At 43.6% G+C, this 20,315-nt stretch overlaps 1 protein-coding gene across 1 annotated transcript in view; it reads left to right on the top strand.

The window, feature by feature from the left end:
• The first annotated feature begins 796 nt into the window (after nucleotides 1-796).
• The window catches only part of GAS2 (growth arrest specific 2), a 127,607-nt gene continuing 108,088 nt past the window's right edge, over nucleotides 797-20,315 (top strand). The window contains exon 1 of the mRNA XM_077287158.1: nucleotides 797-928. Within this exon, the coding sequence (XP_077143273.1) occupies nucleotides 926-928 (3 nt within the window). The 5' untranslated portion in view covers nucleotides 797-925. The remainder of the gene's footprint in view (nucleotides 929-20,315) is intronic.

Below are 20,315 nucleotides of genomic sequence, written 5' to 3'. Positions count from 1 at the left end.
ATTTGTCTGCTATATACTACATGGCTCCTATATACTACATGGCCTGTGCTATATACTATGTGGCTGCTATATACATACATACATATTCTAGAACACCCGATGAGTTAGAATCGGGCCACCATCTAGTTGTAGTATAATTTGCTCAGTCAGTAGAATGTCTCTTTCTTTCGCTGCAGCCTGGCAGAGATACATTTTGGCCTTAGTAACGTCTGCCGTCTGGAAATTCACATTTTTATATTTCTGGCTCATTCTTAACAGTTTCTACAGATGCGATCAGGAATATTTTATTAAATTGTAAAGTGTCCGGTATCGTGGCTCTGATTACAGCTCTATCACTGAGATAACATGGAGCATATGACACACCAGGCGCCGCACCATGTTCCCCTGCACTAGTAAATGGCGCTTTGTGTCGGAGTAAACGGCTGTAAAAATTAATTAATTAAGGATATTTGTCAGGATTTCAATAATGGGGGATGGGAAAATAAAAGCCTTGTTCCGCCAAGAAACTTCCTTGTCTCATCACCTCCATCCAGAAGGTGCCTTGTACGGCGACTCATTCCTACGCCATATTTTTTTTTTATATAAAGGGCATTTATGTACTTTGATTTGTTTTTTGTTTGTTTTTTTAAATCCTTTGTTAATTTTAAAGGTTTCCCCTTAAGGATTTGTTCCAAGACACTATGTCTTATACAGGATCTTATCAATGGAGGTTTTCTCATTGGACAGAATGAGAATGACTGGGACAGGTAAGATCTTTTGTGTCCGGAATTTCCAGGCAACGCACCTCACTCACACAACACAAATCCGGAGACTGTACGCCCTCCCTCCGGGGACTGAGCACCTGCCGGCTAAATGCTACTGAACCTGTGTTTTCTCGAAAGAATGAGGCCTGAACGTACAAGAAGGTCAATGCTATAGATGATGAATGGTGTGTGAGTATTAATTTACATCACTCATATAAGGTTTATTAATGGGACCATGCTGCAAATTAAATCAGATCTAGAACTCATCTCTACAAAAAAAAAAAAAAATCTCACCCAGTTTTTTGGGGATTCTCTTTCCCAGGATGGTATAGAATAAGACAGCAGGGACTTTTTTTAAAAAATATATACATATTTTACCGCTGGAGTGGTGCCTCTTCTCAAAGTTCCCTGCTCCTAGTCTCATACTTTGCTGCCATCTTCACCTTCTATTGTTGCTGCTCCGGTCAGTCTGTCGGATCCATACAGTGTTTGCTGGACGAGCCGGAAGGTCACTTTTTAACCCCTTCCCGACCTTTGACGCCACGTAGGCGTCATGAAAACCTGTGCCAATCCGACCCATGACGCCTATGTGGCGTCATGGAATGATCGCGTCCCTGCAGATCGGGTGAAAGGGTTAACTCCAATTTCACCCGATCTGCAGGGACAGGGGGAGTGGTACTTCAGCCCAGGGGGGGTGGCTTCACCCCCCCCGAGGCTACGATCGCTCTGATTAGCTGTTGAAAGTGAAACTGCCAATCAGAGCGATTTGTAATATTTCACCTAAAAAACTGGTGAAATATTACAATCCAGCCATGGCCGATGCTGCAATATCATCGGCCATGGCTGGAAACACTTATGTACCCCCCCACCACCACCACCGATCTCCTCCCCGGTCCTCCGTCCGGTGCTCAGCTCCCCTCCGTCGTCCTGTCCGCTCCCACGTCCTCCTGCCCGCTCCCCCCGTGCTCCGATGCCACCCCCCATCCTCCGATCCACCCCCCATGCTCAGATCCCCCCCCCCCTCATACTAACCGAGCCTCCCGGTGTCCGTCCGTCTTCTCCATGGGCGCCGCCATCTTCCAAAATGGCGGGCGCATGTGCAGTGCGCCCGCCGAATCTGCCGGCCGGCAGATTCGTTCCAGGTATATTTTGATCACTGAGATATAACCTATCACAGTGATCAAAATAAAAAAAAATAGTAAATGACCCCCCCCCATTATCACCCCCACAGGTAGGGACAATAATAAAAAAAAGAAAATATATTTTTTTCTTTTTCCACTAGGGTTAGGGTTAGGGTTAGAACTAGAGTTAGAACTAGGGTTAGGGCTAGGGGTAGGGTTAGGGGTAGGGTAAGGGTTAGGGGTAGGGTTAGGGTTAGGGCATGTGCACACAGTGCGGATTTGGCTGCGGATCCGCAGCGGATTGGCCACGGATCCGCAGCGGATTGGCCGCGGATCCGCAGCGGATTGGCAGCTGCGAATTCGTAGCAGTTTTCAATCAGGTTTACAGTACCATGTACACCTATGGAAAACCAAATCCGCTGTGCCCATGGTGCGGAAGATACAGTGCGGAAACGCTGCGTTGTATTTTCCGCAGCATGTCAATTTTGTGCGGATGTTTTACATCTGTTCCTCAATAGGAATCCGCAGGTGAAATCCGCACAAAAAAACACTGTAAATCCGCAGGTAAAATGCAGTGCCTTTTACCTGCGGATTTTTCAAAAATTGTGCGGAAAAATCTCACACGAATCCGCAACGTGGGCACATAGCCTTAGGGTTAGGGTTGGAATTAGAGTTAGGGTTGGAATTAGGGCTAGGGTTGGAAATAGGGTTAAGATTAGGCTTGTGGTTAGGGTTACGGATAGGGTTAGGGGTGTGTTGGGGTTACAGTTGTGGTTAGGGTTGGGATTAGGGTTAGGGTTGGGATTAGGGTTAGGATTAGGGTTGGGACTAGGGTTACGGGTGTGTTGGGGTTAGGGTTGTGGTTAGGGATGTGTTGTGGTTAGGGTTGTGATTAGGGTTATGGCTACAGTTGGGATTAGGGTTAGGGGTGTGTTAGGGTTAGTGTTGAAGTTAGAATTGAGGGGTTTCCACTGTTTCGGCACATCAGGGGTCTCCAAACGCAACATGGCGCCACCATTGATTCCAGCCAATCTTGCGTTCAAAAAGTCAAATGGTGCTCCCTCCCTTCCAAGCCCCGACGTGGGCACAAACAGTGGTTTACCCCCACATATGGGGTACCAGCGTACTCAGGACAAACTGGGCAACAACTATTGGGGTCCAATTTCTCCTGTTACCCTTGCGAAAATAAAAAATTACTTGCTAAAACATAATTTTTGAGGAAAGAACAATTATTTTTTATTTTCACGGCTCTGCGTTATAAACTTCTGTGAAGCACTTGGGGGTTGAAAGTGCTCACCACACATCTAGATAAGTTCCATGGGGGGTCTAGTTTCCAAAATGGGGTCACTTGTGGGGTGTTTCTACTGATTAGGCACATCAGGGGCTCTGCAAATGCAACGTGATGCCCGCAGACCATTCCATCAAAGTCTGCATTTCAAATGTCACTACTTCCCTTCCGAGCCCTGACGTGCGCCCAAACAGTGGTTTACCCCCACATATGGGGTATCAGCGTACTCACAACAAACTGGGCAACAAATATTGGGGTCCAATTTCTCCTGTTACCATTGTGAAAATAAAAAATTGCTTGCTAAAACATCTTTTTTGAGGAAAGAAAAATGATTTTTTATTTTCACGGCTCTGCGTTGTAAACTTCTGTGAAGCACTTGGGGGTTGAACGTGCTCACCACACATCTAGATAAGTTCCTTTCGGTGTCTAGTTTCCAAAATGGGGTCACTTGTGGGGGGTTTCTACTGTTTAGGTACATCAGGGGCTCTGCAAATGTAACATGATGCCCGCAGACCATTCCATCAAAGTCTGCATTCCAAAACGTCACTACTTCCCTTCCGAGCCCCGGCATGTGCCCAAACAGTGGTTTACCCTCACATATGGGGTATCATCGGACTCAGGAGAAACTGGACAACAACTTTTGGGGTCAAATTTCTCCTGTTACCCTTGGGAAAATTAAAAAATTCTGGGCTAAAAAAATATTTTTGAGGAAAGAAAACACATTTACTATTTTCACGGCTCTGCTTTATAAACTTCTGTGAAGCACTTGGGGGTTCAAAGTGCTCACCACACATCTAGATTAGTTCCTTGGGAGGTCTCTTTTCCAAAATGGGGTCACTTGTGGGGGAGCTCCAATGTTTAGGCACACAGGGGCTCTCCAAACGCGACATGGTGTCCGCTAATGATTGGAGCTAATTTTCCATTCAAAAAGCCAAATGGCGTGCCTTCCCTTCCGAGCCCTGCCGTGCGCCCAAACAGTGGTTTACCCCCACATATGGGGTATCATCGTACTCAAGACAAACTGGACAACAACATTTGGGGTCCAATTTCTCCTATTACCCTTGGGAAAATAAAAAATTCCAGGCTAAAAATCATTTTTGAGGAAAGAAAAATTATTTTTTATTTTCACGGCTCTGCGTTATAAACTTCTGTGAAGCACCTGGGGGTTTTAAGTGCTCACTATGCATCTAAATAAGTTCCTTAGGGGGTCTAGTTTCCAAAATGGGGTCACTTGTAGGGGAGCTCCAATGTTTAGGCACACAGGGGCTCTCCAAACGCGACATGGTGTCCGCTAACGATTGGAGCTAATTTTCCATTCAAAAAGTCAAATGGCGCACCTTCCCTTCCGAGCCTTGCCGTGCACCCAAACAGTGGTTTACCCCCACATATGAGGTATCGGCGTACTCAGGAGAAATTGCCCAACAAATTTTAGGATCCATTTTATCCTGTTGCCCATGTGAAAATGAAAAAATTGAGGCTAAAAGAAATTGTGTGTGAAAAAAAAGTACTTTTTAATTTTTACGGATCAATTTGTGAAGCACCTGAGGGTTTAAAGTGCTCACTATGCTTCTAGAAAAGTTCCTTGGGGGGTCTAGTTTCCAAAATGGGGTCACTTGTCGGGGAGCTCCAATGTTTAGGCACACAGGGGCTCTCCAAACGTGACATGGTGTCCGCTAGCGATGGAGATAATTTTTCATTCAAAAAGTCAAATGGCGCTCCTTCCCTTCCGAGCCTTACCATGTGCCCAAACAGTGGTTTACCCCCACATGTGAGGTATCGGTGTACTCAGGAGAAATTGTCCAACAAATTTTATGATCCATTTTATCCTGTTGCCCATGTGAAAATGAAAAAATTGAGGCTAAAAGAAATTTTGTGTGAAAAAAAAGTACTTTTTCATTTTTACGGATCAATTTGTGAAGCACCTGGGGGTTTAAAGTGCTCACTATGCTTCTAGATAAGTTCCTTGTGGGGTCTAGTTTCCAAAATGGGGTCACTTTTGGGGGAGCTCCAATGTTTAGGCACACAGGGGCTTTCCAAATGAGACATGGTGTCCGCTAAAGATTGGAGCCAATTTTTCATTCAAAAAGTCAAATGGCGCTCCTTCCCTTCCGAGCCCTGCCGTGCGCCCAAACAGTGGTTTACCCCCACATATGAGGTATCAGCGTACTCAGGACAAATTGGACAACAATGTTCGTGGTCCAGTTTCTCTTTTTACCCTTGGGAAAATAAAAAAATTGTTGCTAAAATATCATTTTTGTTACTAAAAAGTTAAATGTTCATTTTTTACTTCCATGTTGCTTCTGCTGCTGTGAAACACCTGAAGGGTTAATAAACTTCTTGAATGTGGTTTTGAGCACCTTGAGGGGTGCAGTTTTTAGAATGGTGTCACTTTTGGGTATTTTCAGCCATATAGAACCCTCAAACTGACTTCAAATGTGAGGTGGTCCCTAAAAAAAATGGTTTTGTAAATTTTGTTGTAAAAATGAGAAATCACTGGTCAAATTTTAACCCTTATAACTTCCTAGCAAAAAAAACATTTGTTTCCAAAATTGTGCTGATGTAAAGTAGACATGTGGGAAATGTTATTTATTAACTCTTTTGTGTCACATAACTCTCTGGTTTAACAGAATAAAAATTCAAAATGTAAAAATTGCGACATTTTCAAAATTTTCGCCAAATTTCCATTTTTTTCACAAATAAACTCAGAAATTATCGACCTAAACTTACCACTAACATGAAGCCCAATATGTCACGAAAAAACAATCTCAGAATCGCTAGGATCCGTTGAAGCGTTCCTGAGTTATTACCTCATAAAGGGACACTGGTCAGAATTGCAAAAAATGGCCAGGTCATTAAGGCCAAAATAGGCTGGGTCATGAAGGGGTTAATGCAAGTCTATGGGTGCCTCATTGTTGCTCTCCCGGGACCGGAGTGGTGCCAATAAGAGGTGACGCCGACAGTGGGCAAGTACAAGACTGGAGTCAGGGACCTGAGACTAAGCGCACCACTCCGAAAATAAAAAAGCGTGACTGGTGCTTTAAGATTGCCGTCAGATAACAGGAACATTCTTGTTTCCATCCAGAAGGTAAAATCTTTCTCCTCTCCTGATAATGTGATAGAATGTATCAAACCAATGCATCATTCTGAATTCACTCTCACCTGTGAGAGGCATCAAGTCTCATATAATTTTTTTTAACCTTTGGCTTTAAGGGGGAATGGCTATTGTCAGCAAGAAAAGATCGTGCAAAACTTTTTAGAAAGTTTCCAAACTTTCCATTATACAATGTTTTTGTTTTGTTTTTGTTTCACGTCTGCAGCGTTTCTATGTGACTGCAGACTTGTGAATTCTCACATCGTGAGCACTGCATGCTGTGAGGATTCTTCAGTGCGGGCGTCGGGAGCGTGCATTCATGTGACCACAAGTATATGACTTTCGCACTTCCAGCCACAATCCGACTGGATGTGTCCAGCCTCGTGCAATACACTTGCATTGAACAAGTCAGTGCATGTCTAGCCGGCACATGACCACTGTCACGGGGATACCGCAACAGAGAGGGTCCAGAAGATTGCTGGTTACACAAACCCCTGCACCGATTAGAACTGCTTCACCTTCCTATTAGCAGTGCAGGTTTTCCTTGCTGTTATTGCAAGGGTTAATCAGTTCTGTTTATCTCCTGGAGCTCTCCATCCTGAATTGTCCCAGCTGTTCTGTGTTGGTCACTCCCCTCTGTTATATATGCTCACCATTTCCTCTTCGGAGTTGCCAGTGAGCGTTTACAACTACCTGGCTTGGAGTTGAAGGAGAAGTTCAGTGTTTGGAGTAGGCAGTTGGAGTATTTTTCAGGAGATTTCTGCATGGAGTTGGTCTGTGTGTTTATCTCCCTATACTCTACCCATTTGGTTTGTCCCTCCTATTCCTCCCCCGATTCCCACTCAATTTGTTTTGTGAGTGTATTTGTATGATTTTAGTTTTCTTTTATCCCTGTCTATCTGGTTTGTGTTCTCCTGTACACTTCTGTCCCATGCCTCCATGGGTGGGGGAGGGAACAGAGACAGGTTTATATAGGAGCATAGCTAGGTATGATGAGAACCCCTTTAAATAGCTGTTCTCGTCTTCCACCTTCAGGACTACACTGCTCCCCTCATCAGCTTGAACCAGTGATATGTCTGTACCCCCCAACCAAACTTTGCACTCCACTATGCTGCATGCAGAGGCAAAGCGGAAGAGTGCATGGGGGCTGAAGCTGGCCAGATACAGCTATGTATCCAGATCAGTGCTTGCAAGCTCTTTGCTATAGAGCTTGTAAGTGCTGCGCTTCGTATTTAAAAGACTGCTGATAGACTGCAGCAGTGACGGGTAACCTAGGCAATGAGACGTAAACTATAAAATTAAAAATCCCTCTGTCCGTAAAGAAGTGTACCAAGTGTGGTGGAGGAGTAACTGTGCAGGAGGCATCTGATGTAGTAGTGCTCACCACTGGTGGACACAGACCTGTTTAAGAACAATATATGGGCCCTTTGCGGTCCAAAATCTCATCATAATGCACAATTCCACCTGCTTTGGACGCAAGAGTGGGCCCCCTGACTTCTTGGGCCCCTGTGTGCCTGCACTTCAAGGTGCCTCCCCCACACTGGCAGGGTTAGTACTCCCAGTGCATAGTAATGGAGTACAGAAATGCCAGATATATAGACTTAGTTAGCAGTAAGTAGGGGTTTGGAGGCAACACAAATGTATGGGTTATTCACAGGACTGAAGTCAGATCGAAAAAAAGTGATTTGCAAAGTTAAATAAGTTTCAATGCTGGGAAGAAATAGCAAGAAAAAAATAAATAGAAGTTTAGTTACTCGTTAACTTCTGAGTCCAGCGCTCGGGTATTTCCAATAGTCCCATAGACAATGAATGGAGGTTGTGTAGGTGAATCTTCGATCCGTACAGATGGTGTTCTGGGAAGCAATGTTCTCGGGATCGCTGGGATTCCCAGGAATTGGTACAATGTCCCATATCCTAACTTTAGACTTCACAGTAGACTACAAACAGAACATTATGATACAAGCATGAGTTGGGCCAAATGGCAAACTCGGCTCCACTACATCTGCATTATAAGTAGGGAAAGCTACCCGCGCTCGGCCATTGATCCAGGGATACATTATAGGTCAGCCTGTGGATTAGTTTCCAGCCTCTGCTGGAAGGGAAAGCCAAGGACAAAGTGTAATGTAATATCTCAGGGAGCAACTACATCTCCTGCGCCATTACAGCCCTGCAGTGATCGCCTCCTCTCCATCGGTGCAAAGTATCCCAAACCTATCCAGAGGTGCGGACTATGACGGCACGAAGCTGCTCTGCTATCCCGGGGCTGAGAGTATTAACCAGGGGGCCCAAGGAGTAGCAGATCTGGGCAAGTCATATTGGGGGGGAGCTGAGAGCATATGTAAGCCAGACCCGCTGCATGAGGCTTAGCTTCCCTGTGTCTGCACACAGAGCCGATTATTGAAATCTGGAATGCATCTCTTTACAGTTCATTGCTGGTCCACAAGTAAAACCAGCTCAAAATACTTGGCGGCGACTCGTTAACCTATTGCAATCATTATAGACTTACAGTACATTGTCTCATTACCACACAGGGGATCTTATACTTTTTTATTATTTATTTGTTTATTTTATTTACTAGATGGTGGCCCGATTCTAACGCATCGGGTATTCTAGAATATGCATGTACACGTAGTATATTGCACAGCCACGTAGTATATTGCCCAGTGACGTAGTATATTGCCCAAGCACGTAGTATATTGCACAGCCACGTAATATATTGCCCAGCCACGTAATATATTGCCCAGCCACATAGTATATTGCCCAGCCACGTAGTATATTGCCCAGTCACGTAGTATATTGCCCAGCCACGCAGTATGTTGCCCAGTCACGTAGTATATTGCCTAGCCACGTAGTATATTGCCTAGCCACGTAGTATATTGCCCAGCCACGTAGTATATTGCCCAGTCACGTAGTATATTGCCCAGTCACGTAGTATATTGCCCAGCCACGTAGTATATTGCCCAGTCACGTAGTATATTGCCCAGCCACGTAGTATATTGCCCAGCCACATAGTATATTGCCCAGCCACGTAGTATATTGCCCAGCCACGTAGTATATTGCCCAGCCACGTAGTATATTGCCCAGCTACATAGTATATTGCCCAGCCACGTAGTATATTGCCCAGCCACGTAGTATATTGCCCAGCGACGTAGTATATTGCCCAGTGATGTAGTATATTGCCCAGTGACGTAGTATACAGCACAGAGCCACGTAGTATATTGCACAGCGCCGTAGTATACAGCACAGAGCCACGTAGTATATTGCACAGCTGCCCAGTGACATAGTATATTGCCCAGTGACATAGTATACAGCATAAAGCCACGTAGTATATTGCACAGCGACGTAGTATACAGCACAGAGCCACGTAGTATATTGACCAGCTACGTAGTATATTGCCCAGCCACGTATGTCACAGGTTAAAAAATAAAAAATAAACATATACTCACCTTCTGAGGGCCCCTTGTAGTTCTGTCGCCTGTATGCGTTGCAGGCGGCAGCTTCCGGTCCCAGGGTGTGATGACGTCGCAGTCACATGACCGTGACGTCATGGCAGGTCCTTCTCGCGCTGGCGCGCAGGACCTATGATGACGTCGCGGTCACATGACCGTGACGTCATGGCAGGTTCTTCTCGCATACCATCCTTGCCACCGGAACCTGCCGCTTGCATGGAGCGGTCACCGGAGCGTCGCGAGGAGCGGGAAAGGTGCCGGAAGGTGAGTATATAATGATTTTTTTTTATTATTATTTTTAACATTAGATGTTTTTACTATTGACGCTGCATAGGCAGCATCAATAGTAAAAACTTGGTCACACAGGGTTAATAGCGGCAGTAACGGAGTGAGTTACCCGCGGCATAACGCGGTCCGTTACCGCTGGCATTAACCCTGTGTGAGCGGTGACTGTGGGGAGTATGGAGCGGGCGCCGGGAACTGACTGCAGGGGAGTAGGGAGGGAGTAATCGGACTGTGGCCGTCGCTGATTGGTCACGGCAGCCATGACAGGCAGCTGGCGAGACCAATCAGCGACTTGGATTCCATGACAGACAGAGGCCGCGACCAATGAATATCCGTGACAGACAGAAAGACAGACAGACGGAAGTGACCCTTAGACAATTATATAGTAGATTTTTTTACATCTTTTATGCCTTGTAGAATTTTTTTTCTTTTTTTCCCCTTTTTTTTGCCCCGTTAGCAGATTTGGAGCGGACTAGATGAAACTGAACTGATAACCAAATATACAGAGGTGGGTTTTTTTGTAGTTTCTTCATTTTTATTCGTTTTAAATTATATATATATATATATTTTTAATATCTATAGTAAATATCATGGCTATAGGACTCATCTAATGGTGTACAGATGCAAAAGTTGCACTGGGTTCTTGTATCTGAGGGGCCCAAAAAGTTCTTCTGTTCTTCTGCTACTTAAAGGGGTTTACTCAAGTTCTTCGTTGAGGGACAGACCTCTTCCCTACCTCCCCTGTGACTGGTCTGTGCGCTCTCCGATGCCACTATCATCAGAAAAGCTAGTCCGCTTCAGAGCAGCGCTTCCAACTTTTATAACCAAAAGAATCTGCAAGCGAGCGTCGTTTGCCTAGAAACCCGGCCACCTCTGACAGACTGCAGAGGTGGCAGATAACCTTGGCAATAAACTAGAACTAAAAATCCCTCCATTATTACTGGAAAGGACCCAGGATGGGAGACATTATACCAGGAAGGGGCAAGAATGGGGACATTATACCAGGAAGAAGCAAGAATGGGGACATTATACCAGAAATGGGCAGAGATAGGGGATATTATACAAGAAAGGGGCAAAGATATGGACCTAATTACAGGAAGGGGCTCCGGATGGGAGACACTATGGCAGGATGGGGGATATTATACCAGGAAGGGGCCCACAATATTGGACTTTATTACTGGAATTGGCACTGTATGAGGGATATTATTACTGGACGGGGCACAGGGTCAGGGACACTATTACTGGAAGGGGCTGGGATGGAGGACTTTATACCAGGAAGGGGCAAGGAAGGAAGGGGGACATTGCACCAGGCAAAGATATGGACATAATTACAGGGAGGGTTTCAGGATGAGCGACATATCAGGAAAGAGCTCACAATATTTGACATTGTTACTGGAAGGGGCTTGGGATGGGTGACATTATTACAGGATGAAGGTCATTATTACATTATGGAGGGGCAACACATATGCGTTTATAGGATTTAGAATGCTACAAGTGCTAATACATCTGATCAACAGGCGGGGGCCCCATGTCCAAATTTTGTACCGGGGCCCATCAGACTCTAGTTCCGCCATTGAACAACCCCTTTAAATACAGTACATCAAAATTGGTAGGTGGGAGGGCTATGTAATCTGGTACCCAGCAAATTATATGGTGCCCCCATGTCATATACACCACCCCTGGTATAAAATTATTATTATCTAGGTTTTCTTTTATTTTTTTAATTATATAATAATATTCCTTATTTTATGCTCTTTTTTGTTCTTATAGTGTTTTGCTTCTTTATTCTTGTCTAGTTGGCCTTTTTGATTATTATTTTTTTTATCATTATTTTCTGTGTTTTTTTATTTATTTTATTAGTTTGTTTCTTTTTATGTCCCTGTTATTCTGTTTGTTGAGACTAGTCTGAATCTGAATCCTGCCTGTTAACTGTTTCCAAGCCCCGTAACATTTACCTTGTGGGGCTTTGTGGCGCATACTGTACATTTATTTATTATTTTTTTGTCCCATTTATTAATCAACCGGCGGTTTTTACGCTTCTGCCGGAGAATGATGTTGTAATCAGCAGAGCCTTGTGGTAGATCAATAGAATTGTACGCTGATTGTTCTTGGTGCCGTTTATATAGACTAGAAAGCCGAGAATGCAGCAGCAATAATGGGGGTAATTGAATGAAGCGGCTGCGGCTCTGATGAATGTCCTCATTGTTTTTAGTTATTTTGTTTTGAGTATTTTTTTTTTTTTTTAAAGCTTTTTAAAGGGCTTGTATGGTTTCCAGACAGGAGACGTCCATCATCCTGTGGAATGTGACGGTTTGCTCAGAAAACTGTTTTGGCCTCTCAGTAGGAGAGATGTCAGCGGACAGGTACATGGTAAAATAAATAGGGCAGACCTAAGAAAAAACACTGGAGTCAGTGAGGAGAGAGATCCAGAGCACATCACAAGCAAAAGGCAAAGACAGTGCGAGATTTAATGTTCAAAGAAAGAAAGAAAAATCGGTCAAAACATTTCCTCTTACAAAAATGGAAAAAATAAATATTTCCAAAAATATTGTTGTGCAAGCAGTGGTACATATACAGTTTATACACAGACAAGTAAGCATTATACGACGGGTTACAGTAGCAGGGTCAGAAGGTTCAAGTCTTCATGAAAATGGCGCATGCGCAGATCGACCTCCGACTGTTTTCAAAAAAACGTCGCTGGAGGGGGCGCATGCGCAGAATGAGATCTTGGCGCAATAACTAGCTGAGATCCCATTCTGCACATGTGCCGGTACAATTTTCATGAAGACCACTGGAGGTCGATCTGCGCATGTGTTGGCACCATTTTCATGAAGACCGCCGGAGGTCTATCTGCGCATGCGCCGGCACCATTTTCATGAAGACGACTGGAGGGTCTATCAGCGTATGCGCCAGTGCCATTTTCATGAAGATTACCGGAGGTCTATCTGCGCATGCGCTTGCACCATTTTCATGAAGACCACTGGAAGGTCTATCTGCGCATGCGCCGGTGCCATTTTCATGAAGACTGCCAGAGGTCTATCTGCGCATGCGCCGGCACCATTTCCATGAAGACCACCGGAGGGTCTATCTGCGCATGCGCCGGTGCCATTTTCATGAAGACCGCTGGAGGTCTATCTGCGCATGCGCTGGCACCATTTTCATGAAGACCACTGGAAGGTCTATCTGCCTATGCGCCGGTGCCATTTTTATGAAGGCCGCCGGAGGTCTATCTGCGCATGCGCCAGCACCATTTTCATGAAGACCACTGGAGTTCGATCTGCGCATGTGCCGGCACCATTTTCATGAAGACCACCAGAGGTCGATCTGCGCATGTGCCGGCACCATTTTCATGAAGACCGCCGGAGGTCTATCTGCGCATGCGCCAGTGCCATTTTCATGAAGATCGCCGGAGGTCTATCTGCGCATGCGCTGGCACCATTTTCATGAAGGCCACCGGAGGGTCTATCTGCGCATGCGTCGGTGCCATTTTCATGAAGACCGCCGGAGGTCTATCTGCGCATGCGCTGGCACCATTTTCATGAAGACCACTGGAAGGTCTATCTGCCTATGCACCGGTGCCATTTTTATGAAGACCGCCAGAGGTCTATCTGCGCATGCACCAGCACCATTTTCATGAAGACTACTGGAGGGTCTATCAGCGCATACGCCAGTGCCATTTTCATGAAGACCGCCGGAAGTCTATCTGCGCATGCGCCGGCACCATTTTCATGAAGACCACTGGAAGGTCTATCTGCGCATGCGCCGGCACCATTTTCATGAAGACCACCGGAGGGTCTATCTGCTCATGCACCGGTGTCATTTTCATGAAGACTTGAACCTTCTGAGCCGAAGACCCTACCCACAGTCCTGCCGCGAGAAAACTAAAATTGATCATGATGATTTACCGAAAAACCAGGCTGCAGCTTTTTACACTAAAGGTTTGTATTAAATCAGTGTGACAGCGCCATTCTGCCCAGACCTTTAGTTTAACGTGTATGATCCTGATAACAGGTTCTAGTTAATGCCTTTATGTCTCGACTTCACAGGTGTCAATTTCAGCCCTCGGCCCATCCCTGTCGTTATTCCAACATGTGAATAACAAAAACATGTGTAATAGCGATAATTTTCTGGAACAATTTCAAGGGTGCCAACACTTTTGGCCACAACTGTATAATCCCCTGTGGCGAAGGCACAAAGATACAGCATAAAAAAATATCAGAACTCCTCTATAATAATACATCCATAATATAGGTAGAGATGTAATAGTATATGTAAGAGTAGTCCCAGTAGGAAGTATGGCATCCACCCCATTGGGAGACCCTGTACAGAATCCGTATTGGACCTGGGGAGGGTGAGTAAAGCAACATTTGTTTGGTTGCTGGGGTGAAAAGTTTTCTGAAACCTCGTTAAATTACGTCCCAGGCCATGAGCGAGAGGCCCCTTTCTGTCCATATGCCTTATGAAGAGGCACTGTCCAACAGGTTTTGACTACGTTTTCTCAACATACGCTTGCACAGCCATGATCCCTAAGAGACGGGGCGTACATTACACATTTCTGTAAAATGTGCCTCTTTTATGATCCTGATCAAAGGGCGATCCGATGAACAAAACATTGACAAGGTTCACATTTGCATATTTACCAATATCTCAATTGGATATAAAGAAGATTTTTAAGACTCCTCACCAGGACGGCCTAAAATAAAATATTCCATAAGCCCCGTCCCCTCACAATTTCTTTAAGGGCCCCATTGCGGCTCTGTGGTCTGCACCGTATACTCACTTGCCATAATAGCAGATTATTGCCTACAGAATAATTACCTTTATTAAAGGGAATCCGTCAGTAGGTTTTTGATATATAATCTGAAAGCAACATGATGTAGGGAAGGAGACCCTGATTCCAGCACTGTGTCACTTACTGAGCTGCTTGCTACAGTTTTGATAAAATCCCAGTTTTTTCTGCTGTAGATGAAGTAGTGCTCTGAATGCCGAGCTGTGTATAACTCCGCCCACAATCCTGATTGGAAGCTTTCTGTGCACACTGTGAGCAAGCTGCCAATCAGAGGTGGGTTCGGGGTTACATTGATTATCTGGACTAACTGGCACCAGACAACTAGTCCTGCAGTGATAATCTCCTGCTGAAAAAAAAAAAAACACTGATTGTATTGAAACTTGAGCAAACAGAGTTATTAAATAACTCATCCCTGGAATCAGGCTCTCTGCCCCTACATCATGCTGCTGTGAGATTAGACAGCATAAATCTGCTGACAGATTCCCATTGACATGAACTGTCCGCTCTGTAAGTACCAGTTGTAGTAGGGCTCAGGGATAAGCAGCTGACATTTATCTCTGACACCCCTGATCTCAAGTTAATGCAATATAATGATACAAGGCTGAAATATTTCCACAGTATATCACGAGGGGATCCTCCAGCGTAAATCCAATGTACAGTACATTGTGGGTTTGCACCAACTGACAAGGTCACAACCTGACAGATATACGACGCATTAAACATTCAGCGCTGAATCAGCATCAGTGCTGCGTACCTCAAAATGTCAATCACCTCTATAGGCTTCTTCAATGATTACTGCTAATGGGAGGTGAATGTGTTCAATGATGTATTAAATGCATGTCAGGGAACGAAATGCAGCTAGCTACAAACATAGCATGCACACTTTGAACCAATCACAATACGCCGAACATAGACCAACATCTAACAAAGCTGCATCGGACCACCATATACCGCAGTATTAGGAGTGGACGTGTCGGCCATACTGGTAAACTGCTTATTACTACCAGAATTACTAACCATATAACTTAAGAAATCAGAAGAAAACGTTTTATTTGTGGTAGGTGCCCAGTATTATAGTAGTTATATTCTTATACATAGGGGCAGTATTATAGTAGTTATATTCTTGTACATAGGGGAAGTATTATAGTAGTTATATTCTTGTACATAGGAGGCAGTATTATAGTAGTTATATTCTTAAACATAGGGGCAGTATTATAGTAGTTATATTCTTGTACATAGGAGGCAGTATTATAGTAGTTATATTCTTGTACATAGGAGCAGTATTATAGTAGTTATATTCTTGTACATAGGGGCAGTATTATAGTAGTTATATTCTTGTACATAGGGGAAGTAATATAGTAGTTATATTCTTGTACATAGGAGCAGTATTATAGTAGTTATATTCTTATACATAGGGGCAGTATTATAGTAGTTATATTCTTGTACATAGGAGGCAGTATTATAGTAGTTATATTCTTGTACATAGGAGCAGTATTATAGTAGTTATATTCTTGTACATAGGGGCAGTATTATAGTAGTTATATTCTTGTACATAGGGGCAGTATTATAGTAGTTATATTCTTGTACATAGGGGCAGTATTATAGTAGTTATATTCTTGTATATAGAGGCAGTATTATAGTAGTTATATTCTTGTACATAGGGGCAGTATTATAGTAGTTATATTCTTGTACATGGGGCAGTATTACAGTAGTTATATTCTTGTACATAGGAGCAGTATTATAGTAGTTATATTCTTGTACATAGTGGCAGTATTATAGTAGTTATATTCTTGTATATAGGAGCTTTATTATAGTAGTTATATTCTTGCACACAGGGGCAGTATTATAGTAGTTATATTCTTGCACATAGGAGCAGTGTTATAGTATTTATATTCCTGTACATAGGGGCAGTATTATAGTAGTTATTATACATAGGTGCAGTATTATAGTAGTTATATTCCTGTACATAGGGCCAGTATTATAGTAGTTATATTCTTGTATATAGGAGCATTATTATAGTAGTTATATTCTTATACATAGTGGCAGTATTATAGTAGTTATATTCTTGTATATAGGAGCATTATTATAGTAGTTATATTCTTGCATATAGGGGCAGTATTATAGTAGTTATATTCTTGTACATAGGAGCAGTATTATAGTAGTTATATTCCTGTACATAGGGGCAGTATTATAGTAGTTATATTATTATACATAGGGGCAGTATTATAGTAGTTATATTCCTGTACATAGGGCCAGTATTATAGTAGTTATATTCTTATACATAGGGGCAGAATTGTAGTAGTTATATTCTTGTACATAGGAGCAGTATTATAGTAGTTATATTCTTGTACATAGGAGCAGTATTATAGCAGTTATATTCTTGTACATAGGGGGCAGTATTATAGTAGTCATATTCTTGTACATAGGAGCAGTATTATAGTAGTTATATTCTTGTACATAGGAGGCAGTATTATAGTAGTTATATTCTTGTACATAGGAGCAGTATTTTAGTAGTTATATTCTTGTACATAGGGGCAGTATTATAGTAGCTATATTCCTGTACATAGGAGCAGTATTATAGTAGTTATATTCTTGTACATAGGGGCAGTATTATAGTAGTTATATTCCTGTACATAGGAGCAGTATTATAGTAGTTATATTCTTGTACATAGGGGGCAGCATTATTGTAGTTATATTCTTGTACATAGGGGCGTTATTATAGTAGTTACATTCTTGTACATAGGAGCAGTATTATAGTAGTTATATTCTTGTACATACTGTAGGGGACAGTATTATAGTAGTTATATTCTTGTACATAGGAGCAGTATTGTAGTAGTTATATTCTTGTACATAGGGGCAGTATTATAGTAGTTATATTCTTGTACATGGGGCAGTATTATAGTAGTTATATTCTTGTACATAGGGGCAGTATTATAGTAGATATATTCCTCTACATAGGGTCAGTTGTTGTGAATTTGGATTCTGGGCTCCCCCGGTGGCTACTGGTGGAATTGAACTGGTGTCTTCATCTTCTCTGTTCACCTGTTCCCATCAAGATGTGGGAGTCGCTATATAACCTTGCTGCTCTGTTAGTTGCTTGCCGGTCAACAATGTTATCAGAAGCCTCTCTGTGCTTGTTCCTGCTCCTAGACAACTACTAGATAAGTTGGACTCTTGTCCATGTTTATTTTTGCATTTTGTTCCAGTTCACAGCTGTAGTTTCGTTACTGTGTCTGGAAAGCTCTTGTGAACGGGAATTGCCACTCTGGTGTTATGAGTTAATGCCAGAGTTTTAAAGTAATTTCTGGATGGTGTTTTTGATAGGGTTTTCAGCTGACCATGAAAGTGTCCTTTCTGTCTTCTGCTATGTAGTAAGTGGACCTCAAATTTGCTAAACCTATTTTCATACTACGTTTGTTATTTCATCTCAACTCACCGCCAATACATGTGGGGGGCCTCTGTCTCCTTTCGGGGTATTTCTCTAGAGGTGAGCTAGGACTAATATTTTCCTCTGCTAGCTTTATTTAGTCCTCCGGCTGGGCTGGGCATCTAGAATCAACGTAGGCATGCTACCCGGCCACTGCTAGTTGTGCGTTAGGTTTAGTTCATGGTCAGCTCAGTTCCCATCTTCCAAGAGCTAGTTCCTATATATGCTTATGCTATGTTCTCTTGCCATTGAGATCATGACAGTTTGACCGGCCCGCAAAGTGTTAATTGTTTGGGCTAAGCAGGAGAAAAAGAAGTGTTGAAGGGAAATTTTTTTTTTTTCCCCTCAGAGTTTTGCTGCCTAGCCCTTAATTGCTGTCTAGCTGCTTCTTACCTCCTCTTAACCCTTGAATGGCTCTGTGTCCACCTGTTTGTAATGGATCTTCAGAGTGTAACTGCAGGTTTGAATAATCTCGCCACGAAGGTACAAAATTTGCAAGATTTTGTTTGTCATGCACCTGTATCTGAGCCGAGAATTCCTTTGCCGGAATTTTTCTCGGGGAATAGATCCGGGTTTCAGAATTTTCGAAATAATTGCAAATTATTTTTGTCTCTGAAATCTCGCTCTGCCGGAGACCCTGCACAGCAGGTCAGGATTGTGATTTCCTTGCTCCGGGGCGACCCTCAAGACTGGGCTTTTTCATTGACACCAGGGGATCCTGCGTTGCTCAATGTGGATGCGTTTTTTCTGGCCTTGGGGTTGCTTTATGACGAACCTCATTTGGAGCTTCAGGCAGAAAAAACTTTGATGTCCCTATCTCAGGGGCAAGATGAAGCGGAAATTTACTGCCAAAGATTCCGTAAATGGTCTGTGCTTACTCAGTGGAATGAGTGCGCCCTGGCGGCGACTTTCAGAGAGGGTCTCTCTGATGCCATTAAGGATGTTATGGTGGGGTTCCCTGTGCCTACGGGTCTGAATGAGTCCATGACAATGGCTATTCAGATCGATAGGCGTTTGCGGGAGCGCAAACCAGTGCACCATCTGGCGGTGTCCACTGAGAAGTCGCCAGAGAGTATGCAGTGTGATAGAATTCTGTCCCGAAGCGAGCGGCAGAATTTTAGACGGAAAAATGGGTTGTGTTTCTATTGTGGTGATTCTACTCATGTTATATCAGCATGCTCTAAGCGCACTAAAAAGCTTGGTAAATCTGTTTCCATTTGCACCTTACCGTCTAAATTTATTCTATCTGTGACCCTGATTTGCTCTTTGTCATCTATTACCACGGACGCCTATGTCGACTCTGGCGCCGCTTTGAGTCTTATGGATTGGTCCTTTGCCAAACGCTGTGGGTATGATTTAGAGCCTTTGGAGACTCCTATTCCTCTGAAGGGGATTGACTCCACCCCATTGGCTAATAATAAACCACAATGCTGGACACAAGTAACTATGCGTATTAATCCGGATCACCAGGAGATTATTCGCTTTCTGGTGCTGTATAATCTACATGATGATTTGGTGCTAGGATTGCCTTGGCTGCAATCTCATAACCCAGTCCTCGACTGGAGAGCTATGTCTGTGTTGAGCTGGGGATGTAAGGGGGCTCATGGGGATGTACCTGTGGTTTCCATTTCATCATCCATTCCCTCTGAAATTCCTGAGTTCCTGTCTGACTATCGTGACGTCTTTGAAGAATCCAAGCTTGGTTCGTTACCTCCGCACCGAGAGTGCGATTGTGCCATAGATTTAATCCCGGGTAGTAAATACCCAAAGGGTCGTTTATTTAATCTGTCTGTGCCTGAACATGCTGCTATGCGAGAATATATAAAGGAGTCCTTGGAAAAGGGACATATTCGTCCATCGTCATCTCCCTTAGGAGCCGGTTTTTTCTTTGTGTCAAAAAAAGACGGCTCTTTGAGACCATGTATTGATTATCGGCTTTTGAATAAAATCACTGTTAAATATCAATACCCATTGCCGTTGCTGACTGATTTGTTTGCTCGCATAAAGGGGGCCAAGTGGTTCTCTAAGATTGACCTTCGTGGGGCGTATAATTTGGTGCGAATCAGGCAGGGGGATGAGTGGAAAACCGCATTTAATACGCCCGAGGGCCACTTTGAGTATT

The sequence above is a fragment of the Ranitomeya variabilis genome, chromosome 2 (assembly GCF_051348905.1).
Source record: "Ranitomeya variabilis isolate aRanVar5 chromosome 2, aRanVar5.hap1, whole genome shotgun sequence".
Lineage (NCBI taxonomy): Eukaryota > Metazoa > Chordata > Amphibia > Anura > Dendrobatidae > Ranitomeya > Ranitomeya variabilis.
The sequence above is the reverse complement of the archived record's forward strand: the minus strand, read 5'-3'. Positions and strand labels throughout refer to the sequence as shown.